Here is a 12,372-nt window from a genome sequence, read left to right on the forward strand (position 1 = left end):
TCATCTCTGCATTCTGGGTTTATTTTAAGGGTGTTCAGTACTTATTTGTCTCTCTCTTTGAACAAGTGTCCATCATCACTTCAGAGCACTGATCTCCCTTCGACTGAGCACTTTTAGGAGGAAAACACCTGCTTCTGCACCTCTAGAAGCAGAGATTGGTGGTAGAACAGAAGGGTTTGCTTTAGATTTCTCCCTGAGAAGGACACGGGAGAGGCAGTTGATCCCTTGTTCCCTTTTCTCAATTCATTGCAAACGGTTGGAAGTTTGATTTGGATTGTTTTGCATGGGTTTGGGTTTTTTTTGTGTGTGTATGTATCTTTTTTTCATGTTTGTGTGGAAGAGTCCTTAAACCCCTGCTGAGGAAGTGGGGTGCTGAGTCTGGATCTGGCTATCTCTGCACGCAGAACTGGGGGATTGCCCCTCCTCTTCATCCCCCAGGAATGTGTCCTGTTCTGTCTAGCACCACACCTGAACTCCCCGGACGTCCGCCACTTTCTAAACCTGCTTCCCATCAGGAAAAGGTCCTTTGCTGGCACCCAAAGTGGAATGCAGACAGCTGCATCCATTCCAGCACTCAGACCACTTTCTCACCTACCTTTCTTTTTCCCATCCATACCAGCAGTGTACCCTACCTGACACACTATCTTTCTAGCATACATAGTCCTGTGTAACCGTTCAGGTAACTCTGCATCACCATTAAAACAAGTATTTGATCTTGGCTTCCCTGGGATGTGGCTGCCTTTATTGTCAGGCCAGTGATTGAATTGAATGTGCTCCTATCATGCTGCCCTGCACATTTTTCCAAAGAAGTGGCCAAGTCCATGTCTTGGCATTCTGTGAGTCTCCTTCCAAGCTGTAAATGACTAGGATCACACCACCACTAAACAATAAGCCATCTGGCTTACTGGTATTTGTCAGCTCTGCTAAGGGTTTAGCATAGTTTCTTTCTTAACTCTGAAACCTTCAGCTTGCCTGAAGCTGTGGCTGTAACTCAGTAGGATTTCAGGAATGGTTCCCCGTGCTGGAATCTGGAGGTGCATGGAGAAAGGCTTTGCAGAATTTGTTTTTCAACGATCTGGCAGGCTTGCTTGGGCTAGAACAAGCATGGTTCCGGATTTTAGAATAGTGCTAAACTAGGTAAGAAGTAAGGTCAGTCTGCTGACAGGATGAAACGCCAGCAGTAACTGATGAGTTGCTATATTGAGAATGTGTCTTGTATGTCTCATCTGTCTCCTACAAGACTATACATTATGTGCTTACTTAAAAGATGAAGTGGCAACAATTACTGACGATGCAGGAGAAATCATGGGCATGGCAACCAATGGGAACGAACTGTAGTCCTCCCACATGCTGAACACGAGGAATAACATATGGGAGGTAATGACCTAATGCAAATAGCCCCGCGTTCCCTGCTGCATTGTTATTGTTCGTATTGTTCAGATATTCTCAGCGTAATGCTGGCTCTGATCTCATGTCTAGAGGCATCACTTAGAGGTCCATGACCTGTTAATGGAAGAAAGACTCCCATGTTCAAGCCCTACATTTAGAACCAAAATAGCGTGGGTAATGCTCATGGGATTCAGGCTTGACAGTGGTTTAAATCCATTGATTGATTTCAGTGATTTACAACAGCAGAATGCTAAATCCTGAAGTATTTGTCTGTTTTAGAGAATGTAAGTAGTTCTGTTGACTTTAGCAGAAGCAACGTATTTAAAATTAAGCTTTGCTTACTGACATTGTCCAAATCAGAATCATAACAGCATGAAGAATAGACACTTAAAAAGTTGAAATGATAAAGTAATGGAACCTCTTGCATAAATAACAGCTATATAAAGAGGACAGGCTTTCAGGATGATGGTGTAAGGATTGCATTTCCCGTAGCTGTGTATGTTCGTATTTGTGTGTATGTATGGGTTAATAAATAGGGTAGTTTATTTTTCAAAGGCATTGAGGCTCTGTATGTTTCAGAGACTTCAGTCAGGCACTCTTGTACCCTCGACAGCTAGGGCATCGTATTTCTGTGCTTCTGCAAGAACTCAAGTGCTCGAGAATACGGACCCAAGAGAACTGATCGTTTTTAAGAGGAGATTTCTGTGATAACTTTTTCCTCAAGGCACGCAGACAGAATTGGTTTTACTCGTGCTGGTTTTAATGACTTGAAGGTCTGTTGTGAAAAGTAACGTTTCATTTGAACACTGAAGTACCTAATGAAGCACAGCAGAGTATAAGGTTTTCAGATGTTTCTCTTCAAAAGCTCCGCTCTGCTGGCAGCCAGCTACAACAAATCCTTTTCCACTATGATTTCCGCTATGATACCGCTTTTCATCTCTCCATCATTAAAGTTAGGCCTGGCTGTCAGTAATGCAGAAAAAATGTATGTTAATGATAAAAATAAATTTTATATGTTCAGGTACATATTAAAGTTTCTTCCTGAAGGTGAATTTTTCTTCATCTGTCATAAATTTGGAAGTGTATGCCTCCAAATAGGCATGCTACTTCTAGGCAGCAGCACAATGAAAACTTCAGTTGTAGAGCAGTGTCACAACTTTGGTTAGAGCTCCACCATAGCGTTAACCAGAAACAGGTTCAGTTTATTGCTGGAGCTGGTAAGTTTTCTATGTTGTCTTGGGGAAGTTGGTCTGTCTGTATTTTGGTTTCTAGAATGGTGTTTGTAGACCTTTTCCAGCACATAAGGTTTCTGCAAAGGGACAACATGTTAATGACATCCGTACAAGTACCTGGAAAGGAAGAAGGAAAAATGATCGTGGTGGGTGGTGACCTTTGGTGTTGGCTTTTGCAAGGAACCAAAAATGATGAGTTTGATGGTGATCTGAAGGTGTTATTTTTATGTTTTACGTGGCCTCTCTGAGGTATTCTGGTGGCCTTGGTTCACCTGAAATTGGTTTGGCTCATTAAATGACCATCACACCAAGCACCTTAGTTGGGGACATCAGAGGAAGAGTCACAGCGGGATGTGTTGGGGCAGGTAAGAGATAACCCAGTACTGCCACAGATAGCGCCGCTTTCCACTCTCTGGCTACAAAGAAGACCTCAACCTTCCAAATATTGCCTAGCACCTTTTAACTTCACTTAAATTCTGACGGATTGTCCAGCATTCACATGTCAGTGTGAGTCTGGTTTTGTTGACTGGTATGGAGTTCAGGATTGCGGGTAACAAAATAGGGGAGTTTCGGCCACGGAGCGCTTTGAACTGAAGCCAGTAACCTTTCTGTGTTCCAGAAATATAATAATGACTGGTGGATAGGAAGGCTGGTTAAGGAGGGCTGCGAGATTGGCTTTATTCCAAGCCCGCTTAGACTGGAGAATATCCGCATTCAACAGGAGCAGAAGCGAGGACGTTTCCATGGAGGGTAAGAATGCTGTAACCTTTTAAAATAATTTAAAATCATTTCTGACACCGGACCATATTTTCAAAGGTCACTTGATTCTTTTTTATTGCAGTGCGTTTGGAGGAGTGTTTGATTTGGGATTTCAAATGAAAATACATATTTGCAGAGAACAGACGTGTTAGATATTGACGATGAGAAACAAGAAAAAAATGTGTATTGACGTTAGGAAAGATCAGTAACACGGTATGAGTGGTAATGACAGAAATTTCGGAAAGGCTAGAGAGTTTCACGTCCCCATGGGTTTAAGTCAACTTGGTGCTCAAAGGCTGCCAGATTTTTTTCCCAACTATTTATATTCTTAAGGTTGTGGGGTTTTCTTTCTTTTTTTTTTCTTTCTCTCTCTCCATTTTGGGCAAAACCAGACTTTTTGAACTTTGAGATGAGCTTTGTCATTCGACTTTCTTTATTCTTCATCTTCCAGCCTGACCATTCTGTGTCTTTGCGCTGCTGGAGATTGCAAGTCCTTGGAAAAATATAAACTTGGTCACTGGTCTAGGAAGTTAAACTGATTTCTCGTAGTCTCAGTTCAGACACTGAAGACACTCTTCTGTTCACTGAATACACAAAATACTTTTCTCTTTTTAAAAAAATTAGTATTAACGTATTATTCCCGCTAATTGAAAACAAAATGTAAATGTTCACCCAGATAACAAGGAGAACAAAACCTTTAGTACTGCAGAGGAGAGAGATGTGAGCCAATTGAATCTGGACCTAAGAGATAGCAGTAAGAGGAGCATAATTTAGCCGGTATAGCACTGTCAGGGAATTGGCATACTAATATACTTAATCAAGGTCAGGAATCATTTCAAGTGTAAACCATCTGGGGAAATGTTTTTAGAATGATTGAACAGCATTAACTGTGCTTTTTCCAAATTGCTTTTGTAATTTTTGCAATAGCTTCAGAGGAAGCCAGTGTATCTCAATGTACGGAAAGAAGATTATCTAATTCAGAGAGATGGACACTGACAGAGTACGTAGGATACTGTTTCAGATACAGCATATTAGAAGAATTCTCTGCTTATGTCAATGGGTACAACTCCACTGAATCCACCAGTTCTTGCAAAGATTTTGTCTAATCTCACCTATGGAGAATATCAGGAATAAAATCAAGTATGAAAGAGACAGGGGAAACATTGTAAAGGATATCTATTAAGATTTTAAGTAGCCTGCACTAACACTTCTGGGTTTCTATGATAAAATTGAAAGTAATGTATAATGATACCATAGTTTATTTTTGAGCATCTTGGTTTAGATATAGCTTTATGGTGTCTGTACCTTAAGATTTCTTTAAAACCTGTGACTAGCTGTCATACTAAGGCTCCATGCGAGGAAGAATTCTAGTTTTGTCTGAGTAAGGCAGTGAAAAGTCATCTATTAAAGAGGGTTTCTACAGCCTAGTATATGTTCACAAAGGATTTCCCAAGCCCAGGAGTAAACAATCCTTGCTCTGGAGAGCATATGGCAAGAAAGCAAGGGCAAAATACTGGTTGGGACTAGTGTCCTCTTGCTGCTCCGTCAGGATATAATGAAAAATACTAAACACTGTGCTAAAGACGTGGGTTGTACCCTGGGCCTGTGTCACGGCAGTAAGCGGGTTCCTTCAACAGTCCTTTCTGCCCTGGGCTCTCTTCCCTCCTCCCAGCTCCTCCTCAGCTGCTTGTGCAACGAGCTGAACTGGAGAGTTCGTTCACCTGAGCATCTTCCCCCTCCCCAGACCAGTTTCCCGTTCCAGTCTCCTGCTGGTTTGTGCTGGGTGCGTCCCGCAGGGAGAGGAGGGCAGGGCACAGGGGCAGAACTGGAAGCAGGGAGGTACAGCGAGTGGAAAAAGGAGCTACTTAAACCACTGCTGCTACACACCAACAGCTATTTAAACCACCAGTTAAGACCCCAAACCTCCCAAGAGATGTGTCTGGTGAGTCACCTGTGCTGGTGGAGAGACCCAGCACGACAGCGGAGTGCGGGGTGGGGGTCTCCTGCCGAGCTGGGCTCTGCGCTGAGTTTAGCAGATGTCCGTGCCCAGAGCAGACAACAGAAAAGCTGTGCTTAGTCTGTGCTGGGACCTGCTCTCCCCTTGTAGCCTGTAGCCAGGTCTGCTGGACGTGGAGGTCTACTAAATTACAGAGACTTTGATTTCCCCATGTCCCTGCCTGGGACCTCTCGCTTCAGAGGAAGCTTTTTTGCAGTATGAATGTGGGTGAAGACTCTCTTTTACCATATGATTTCTGTTGGGGCCACTTCTCAACGCTGCTGCCTGAAACCTCACACATTTGTGTCTCTGGGCACTTGGTGTTAATGGGGCTCTTTCTGATACCACAGGAAATCGAGTGGAAATTCTTCTTCAAGTCTTGGAGAAATGGTTTCTGGCACGTTTCGAGCCACACCCACTTCCACAGGTAGGACAGAATTTTATTTAAGGAAACTCTTGCTATTTTAATACTTCTGTTTTTAAAAACCATACATAAAAAATGCCGATTCCCCCCACGCCCCGCCCTTTGCTGACTTATTAGGAGGTTTTACAAAACACTTGCATGCGGAGGTGGAGAAAGACATCTATTTCTAGACATGTGGTAGTTGCTAAGGGACTGGGAAAAAAATCTCGGGAAAAGTATCAGCTGCCCCAAAACAGAATAAATGACCAATTTAAACAGGGCTGACCAAAAGGGACGTGAACTGAGAGAAACTGAAAGTGCCTTGACAAAGGGATTTTTGTTTTGCAAGCCTTGTGGTTGTTATACACGGTGTGTGTTTTTTAACCAAATTCTCATTTGGTCTTTTAGCAAAACAGAAACAAAAAGTGGTAAGTAGTACTTTCACTTTCATTTTATTTTGTTTTATTCTAACACATAATTCCCAGGATTTTCGTATGGATCTTCTTTGGTTAATGATCTGAAGGGTTGTTTTCTTCTTCTAGACAGAACACATTCCCCCGTATGATGTAGTGCCATCCATGAGACCCGTGGTCTTGGTGGGTCCATCACTGAAAGGCTATGAGGTACGTGTTCCAGGCGTTTGCAATGAGCTAGCATCTTCTTATCTGTAATCTTCCGTAGTACATTTAGTGTGTGTGGTCCAGGGCAACTGTTTCATGATAATTAAAAATGATCTAAGCTTAAATAATTGTCAAAAATGTTGTATAAGAACTAAGAGCATAGTCAGCACTTCGCAGCGTTTGGGTGAGGTGAGTATTTTTCTGCCTTGCAACGGTGTCTGTGGTGTCTCAGCCGAAGGGTAGGTAGCATAATTCACTGGTGCTCTCCTTCTAGTTTTACTGCTTTGAACGCAGTGCGCATCCATTGTTTTCAGTCATTAATATCGGTTATTCTTGATTAAATCAAATAAGAAAAAGAGAATTTGTGCGTGCTACGAGAAAAAGTTGGAGCAGTCAAATTAACTAGTTAGGCTTCTGTACACATGTAAAATTGTAGTCAAACTAGCACGTGCTTTGAACTTAATTAGCAAAAAAATTTGAAGAAGCGTCCCTGTTTTTCTCCTTTTTTCACGTATAAAAACTTAACCTCTTCCCATGAAACTCAGCGTTGGCAAATGAGGTAGCTGGATTGTCACAGCGTATCCAGTTCTCCAGCACCTGAAACCGAACATGGGACTGAGTATTATTTCAGCATGTTTTCTTGATGATTATTTTTTTAAGATTGTTAGTATATTGAAGTATATGTAAAGAAACCTTTAACCCTTCTAAATTATTTGCCTCTGTTCAGCATGGAAGTGTGATAACATGCACAGATAAACATGATAACCATTTTTTGAGGCTGCTGCAGATTTAAATGAGCATTTAGCACGTGCTAAACGGGCATAGGCTTTTAGCAGGGCATTTTAGTGCACTTAACCATCTGTTAAGTGTTGTGCTGAATTAGGAACTGAAGGAACATGAACATAAAATCAAAGATACACTGTATTGAGCTAAATTAATATTGTTAGTACTTTATAGAATATTATTAAACATGGATCTTTTGGGAAGATTACAACATGGTACCATTATTGGCATAATGGCAGTGTTCTTGCAATATTTTTTTTGCTAAGAATGACTGAAAGTGTAGTTTAGCAAAGCAGGTGCCTCATGTTCTACTCTCTGTCTTTTAATTTTATGGTGATGTTTCTTGGCAGGAGTAAATTTCATCCATTGACTTGCATGGTGCTGCACCCCAGATTAATTTGCCCAGGGACTCTCGAGTTTGGAGGGGAGAGAGGCTGGTTGTTCATACAGACCTCTACAAATAGGCCCTTCTGCCTTTGTTTAAGAAAATACACTAAACGTGACATCCTGAACATATAGAAGCGTATAAATGGTAACACAGAATATTAATTTCAATTACAAATACTGGTCTACATAACAGAAACGCACTGATCTTACTTTATAACCTACATGGGAAAATTCTTTTGACGTTTTTTTTTCTGACTAAATTCTGAAGGAACCATTTTGAAAGATAACCTAGGAGGAGAAATAAACTGCCAGAGGCCTGGGGGCTTTGTTGAAGTTCCTGTCTAGACTGGCAGATAATAGGTGTCAGCCTGAGTTGTCCCGAAAAGGACAAGGAGCTCATTCAATAAAGGAGATGACAGCTGCTGGGGCTGAGCGTCTCTCGGGTGCTTTACCATGCCCAGGAATGGAAGCGTCCATTTTTTCTGCTTGTATGCCTCTCTGAGAATCGTTTTTCTCTTCTGTTAGAACAGTCATCCAACACGATAAATCTTGTATCTGAGGTTTTAAGCCAGTTCTAATAATGTTACTGTAGGAAAAACCCAAATGACGTATTTGAGCGGAATAATCCCGTATGCTTCTGACGTGTTGGGAAGGCTGTTGGGAAGGGTGCTGCTGGGGAAGGTGGTGAGGTGTGCTCCAGTGCTCTGGTGCTTCAGTGCAAGTCAAGGCAAGAGCAGGGAGAGTGACAGCTCTCACATCCTCCGTTCCGCCTTTTGGAGAGTGAGTCAGAAAACTTGCAAGTGTTTATTACAAAGCGTGCTGCCAAGAGCATGAAAATTAAATGATTGCTACCTGTAAAAGGTGTTGATTGTTGGCAGTATCCTTGCCTTCTACTTACCTCTTTTCTTACTTTTGACTTCTTTTTCTCCCTGTCAATCCTCCCTGTTCAATCTTCCTCACTTCTGCAAAGGTGACAGACATGATGCAGAAAGCTCTCTTTGACTTCCTGAAGCACAGGTTTGATGGGAGGTGAGAAATACTGTCCTTTTCATGCTTCCCCCCTCCCTTCCCCCTTGTGTTACTAACATTTCAGTGATTTATTTATTTTTAATGCAAGAAGATTGATGCATGTTCAAAACCGATTTACTGGCTTTGTGTCGACACTGAAATGCAGCCAGCTGTGGGGTGGAACACAGCTAATGTATTACTAGAAGTGCATGTGTTTTCATATCTGAAGATCATTCTTAGGTTTAACAGAATAATTCTGCCTCGGTATCTTACCAGCCTGACTGATAGCACGTAAAAGTGTAGTTTTATTCACGGTCCTTTGGGCATATGAAAATTTCTTAACCATTGGATACAAGCGTGTACTGCTGGAGCAGCTCAGCCAGCTGCTGAAGTGTGCAGACACCAAATAATAAGTGCCTCTTGGTTTTATTTTGAAGGTGCTGTATTTGGCTGGGTTCATTGCAGCACCTTTTGTGACGTTCCAGGCTCCTCTACAACAGGATGTTCTCTAAATAAAACTGATCACACCCTAGCCCTGAAATACATAGCAGAGACAGCAGATTTCAACAGGGTGCAGTGATGGTGCCTCAGAACAACACCTAAGAAAAATCAACTCTTAAATATTCTCTGTCAAAAATACTTAAAAAGGCAGTTTAAGGAAGGAAATGCTGAGAACTGAAATATACAAAAAAGTGTGTCAAAACTTCAGAAGTTGTAAGGAAGGTTTATCTTGTTCAGCTGGAACACAGAGGCTATTTCCTGATGAGCTGTGGGAAGGATAATTTGGATTTCTTTGCTAGGAACACAGGCTTGGTCCATGGCATGTCTTCCTTTCCACTGGAGCTCATCAGTAGTCGTAGGTGTCTGCTGCATCTTTGGGATGTTCTGCCCTTCCTTCATCCTGGTTTGACCAGAATATTCTAACTGAGAAGAGGAGCTTATACTGTGCTAGCTAGTATGTGACAGTAAGTCAGGTTTGAAAATACCTAAAACATCGGTACTAGGAGAGTGAAAACAGTAGTGTCTGTTGTTTAGAAGCAGTGGAGTAGGATTTATGGTCAAGGTACCCTTTTGGGTGCAGTGAGGAGATGGCGACTCTGAACTAACCCATCAACAGCTGAGACAAAACGTTTAATGACCAACTTTTGTGCAAAATATCTCATCTCCTCCCCTATTTTTAATTACCCAGCTCAAGCGATTTTAGCAGATCCTACAAATGCAGTGATTGATTTAAAAGCTGACAGATGAAGCGCCGTCCGTGGCAGTCAAAGGATGGTTTTTCTGGGCTGTTCATGCGTCCTGCTGGTGCCTCTGCTCCCTGCTCCGGAGCCGTGGCGCTGCTCTGGTCCCACTGCCACTTCCCGCATGGGCTCTGCTGCCCGATTGCATTAGGGGCAGGTACAGAACTGCAGTGTATGTTCTCTTCCAGCTGTTGGCATATATCTGTCAGCTTTGCATATGCTGGTAGTGACAGAGAGTCATTGTTTTCGGTAGGAAACCATGGCAACGGGAAGTGATAAGTCATCTCCAGTTGCCACGATGTGATTGCTATGAATATATCCTTTATGAGGTATATTTTTGTAGCCTATATGAGAATGCACTCAGCAGAGGCCTGATCCACAAAGACCAGCAGTGCTTGACTACAGAGAAGAAGATGAAAGCTCACTTGGACGCACCCATTTGGGCTGTGTAATCCCATGGGAGGCAGGACTGCGCCTTGCCCCACACTCTGTCCTTGCCCCACCATGCCCTTGGGAGATTCTGCCTGGAGTGAGGTAGTTTTTGGAAATTCTAGTGCCATTAGCAGTATTGGCAACGAGATCAGGTAGAAGTATGAAATTTCAGCACTGAAAAAGTTAAGTGCCACAAGCAAACTGATACAATTGACTTTAGCTCTGAGTAACTTCAGAAAAATGAATTAAATTCCTTCTCAGGCACCTCATCTGCTCCTTGGTTCTCCTGCCAACTTTTATGGCTTTGCAGTCTTTCCCTTCCCCTCCCCTCCTTTTCCTTTTCTTTCTTTCCATCTCTTCTGCAATTTCGTGACAGTTCCCCATTACCAAGACGGGAAATGACTGTCCAAGGAGGAGCTTTTCAGAAAACTCCAGTAAGACTTGAACTCGCAGGACTCCTTCCTTCCCTCTTAACGCACTTGGCTTCTGTTGATTCCTCCTTTTCTAACTGCATCATGCTCCTCTGGGCAGCGAGCTGAAGGAAGGGCTGGAGGAATGGCCGGAGGGCCATGTTGGGCAGAGAGGAAGCTGCTGAAGCTCGGCTGGCACTCGGCACTCGGGGAATGGCTGTTGCAGAGGCTCTAGTGCGTCATCTTCTGAATGCATTGTGTTTAATCACTGTTGCATTGTGCACATTGCAAAGGCATGTATTTTTCTGCACATCTTTCAGCAACAGTGATACTTAGGATTACTTCTTCCTCAGGAAGACTGAAATGCTTCTTGTATCTGGCACAGTAGGTGAGCATTTCTGCTCCGTCCTCTGTTACACGTCTCTGATTCCAGCAGTCAGAGGTCCAGGAGCTCCCTGAGCCAGAGGTGCAATCTGGAACACTGTGTTTTGTCGTCACCTCTTGACCCATGATCCATTAATTTCTCCCATTTAATTTAAAAACTCATTTACACTTTTGGTCTCTACTGTATTTTCTGGCAGTACATTTATTTATGTATTATGTAGAAAAATACTTGCACTTCTTTTTAACCCCACATCTGGTAATTTCACTTAGAGCTGCATAAATCTGATGTTCTGTGGAATAGCTGCTAGTCAGTTCCAGCTTGCTTTCTTTTCATTATTCATGGCTCTTTGGCTCATCACAGCCCTAAATGGATTTTAGGTGAAGTGATTGTGGTCTTTGTTTTATAACCTTTTGTCTCTTGTCAGCTCACTGACATATTAAGTAAAAAAATCACCTTCCTTAAATTAAAGAGGAGGCTCCGACAGTACAGGTAGCTGCACTCAACTTGTTTTTCTCCTGTTTAACCAGGAGCCAAGTCATTTAGCCCATGGCCACAGCTCCGGGCCTGGAAAAGGAGAGCGCGTGTTGGAGGACCAGTCTCCCAAAGCCAGCAGCTCTGTTCAGTGCCTGCCGGGCACTTGGATATGGGTGACACAATCTGCTCGGTCCAAACTTGGGTTCCTTAGCCCTCAGCAACGTCAGCTTTAATCAATGGTTTAACTGTCTGGGAGGAGAAGTGCTCTTACTGTTACGACTCCGTTGTTCTGTGTGCCCTAAGGCTCGCATAACTCATAGTATTTCCGGTACTGCGTAAATTCATGTAGGAGATAAGTGAGTTGGGGAAGAGAAAAGTCAACTAATGCATTAAGTAGAATAGCCGAAACTATATGCCAGAGTCTACAGTAGTGTAGGGAATAGAAAATACTTTACAATTATGCAGCATTTCTCTTTAGTTGTTCTTTAATGATGACATAACTCAGCTATAAAACATGTCTGAGTGGTATTTTTATTGTCTTTGCACTTTGGAATGGAATGTAGCTATAAATCATGCACAGTGCACTGAAAATTTGACTGCTGTGTTGTTCTGTCCTGTGTTCTTACTCATAGGATATCAATAACTAGAGTGACGGCTGACATTTCTCTTGCTAAGAGGTCGGTTCTAAATAATCCCAGCAAGAGGGCAATAATTGAGCGGTCAAACACAAGATCCAGTTTAGGTAAGACATTGACACATTCTCAACATATTTACGTACTGGAGGAAAGTGACAGGATTTCAGCCTTCAAGACATCATCAGTTCTGCAATTTTAAATGTGTCTCCAGCATTTTA

At 42.5% G+C, this 12,372-nt stretch overlaps 1 protein-coding gene across 7 annotated transcripts in view; it reads left to right on the forward strand.

Moving 5' to 3' along the window:
* CACNB4 (calcium voltage-gated channel auxiliary subunit beta 4) overlaps window positions 1-12,372 on the forward strand; it is a 61,790-nt gene that overhangs the window by 34,008 nt on the left and 15,410 nt on the right. For 6 of the 7 annotated variants that reach the window (XR_008467631.1, XR_008467630.1, XR_008467632.1 and 3 more), the window contains exons 4-9: window positions 3,241-3,371; window positions 5,727-5,803; window positions 6,188-6,207; window positions 6,322-6,402; window positions 8,540-8,598; window positions 12,152-12,261. Coding sequence is in view for 4 of the 7 variants with exons in the window: in XM_054208274.1 (XP_054064249.1) it covers window positions 3,241-3,371; window positions 5,727-5,803; window positions 6,188-6,207; window positions 6,322-6,402; window positions 8,540-8,598; window positions 12,152-12,261 (478 nt within the window). In the remaining 3 variants the exon portion in view is untranslated. Of the gene's footprint in view, window positions 1-3,240; window positions 3,372-5,726; window positions 5,804-6,187; window positions 6,208-6,321; window positions 6,403-8,539; window positions 8,599-12,151; window positions 12,262-12,372 lie in introns of those variants that run through there. The other variant, XM_054208277.1, reaches the window with a different exon arrangement.

Source organism: Rissa tridactyla, chromosome 7 (assembly GCF_028500815.1).
Source record: "Rissa tridactyla isolate bRisTri1 chromosome 7, bRisTri1.patW.cur.20221130, whole genome shotgun sequence".
NCBI lineage: Eukaryota > Metazoa > Chordata > Aves > Charadriiformes > Laridae > Rissa > Rissa tridactyla.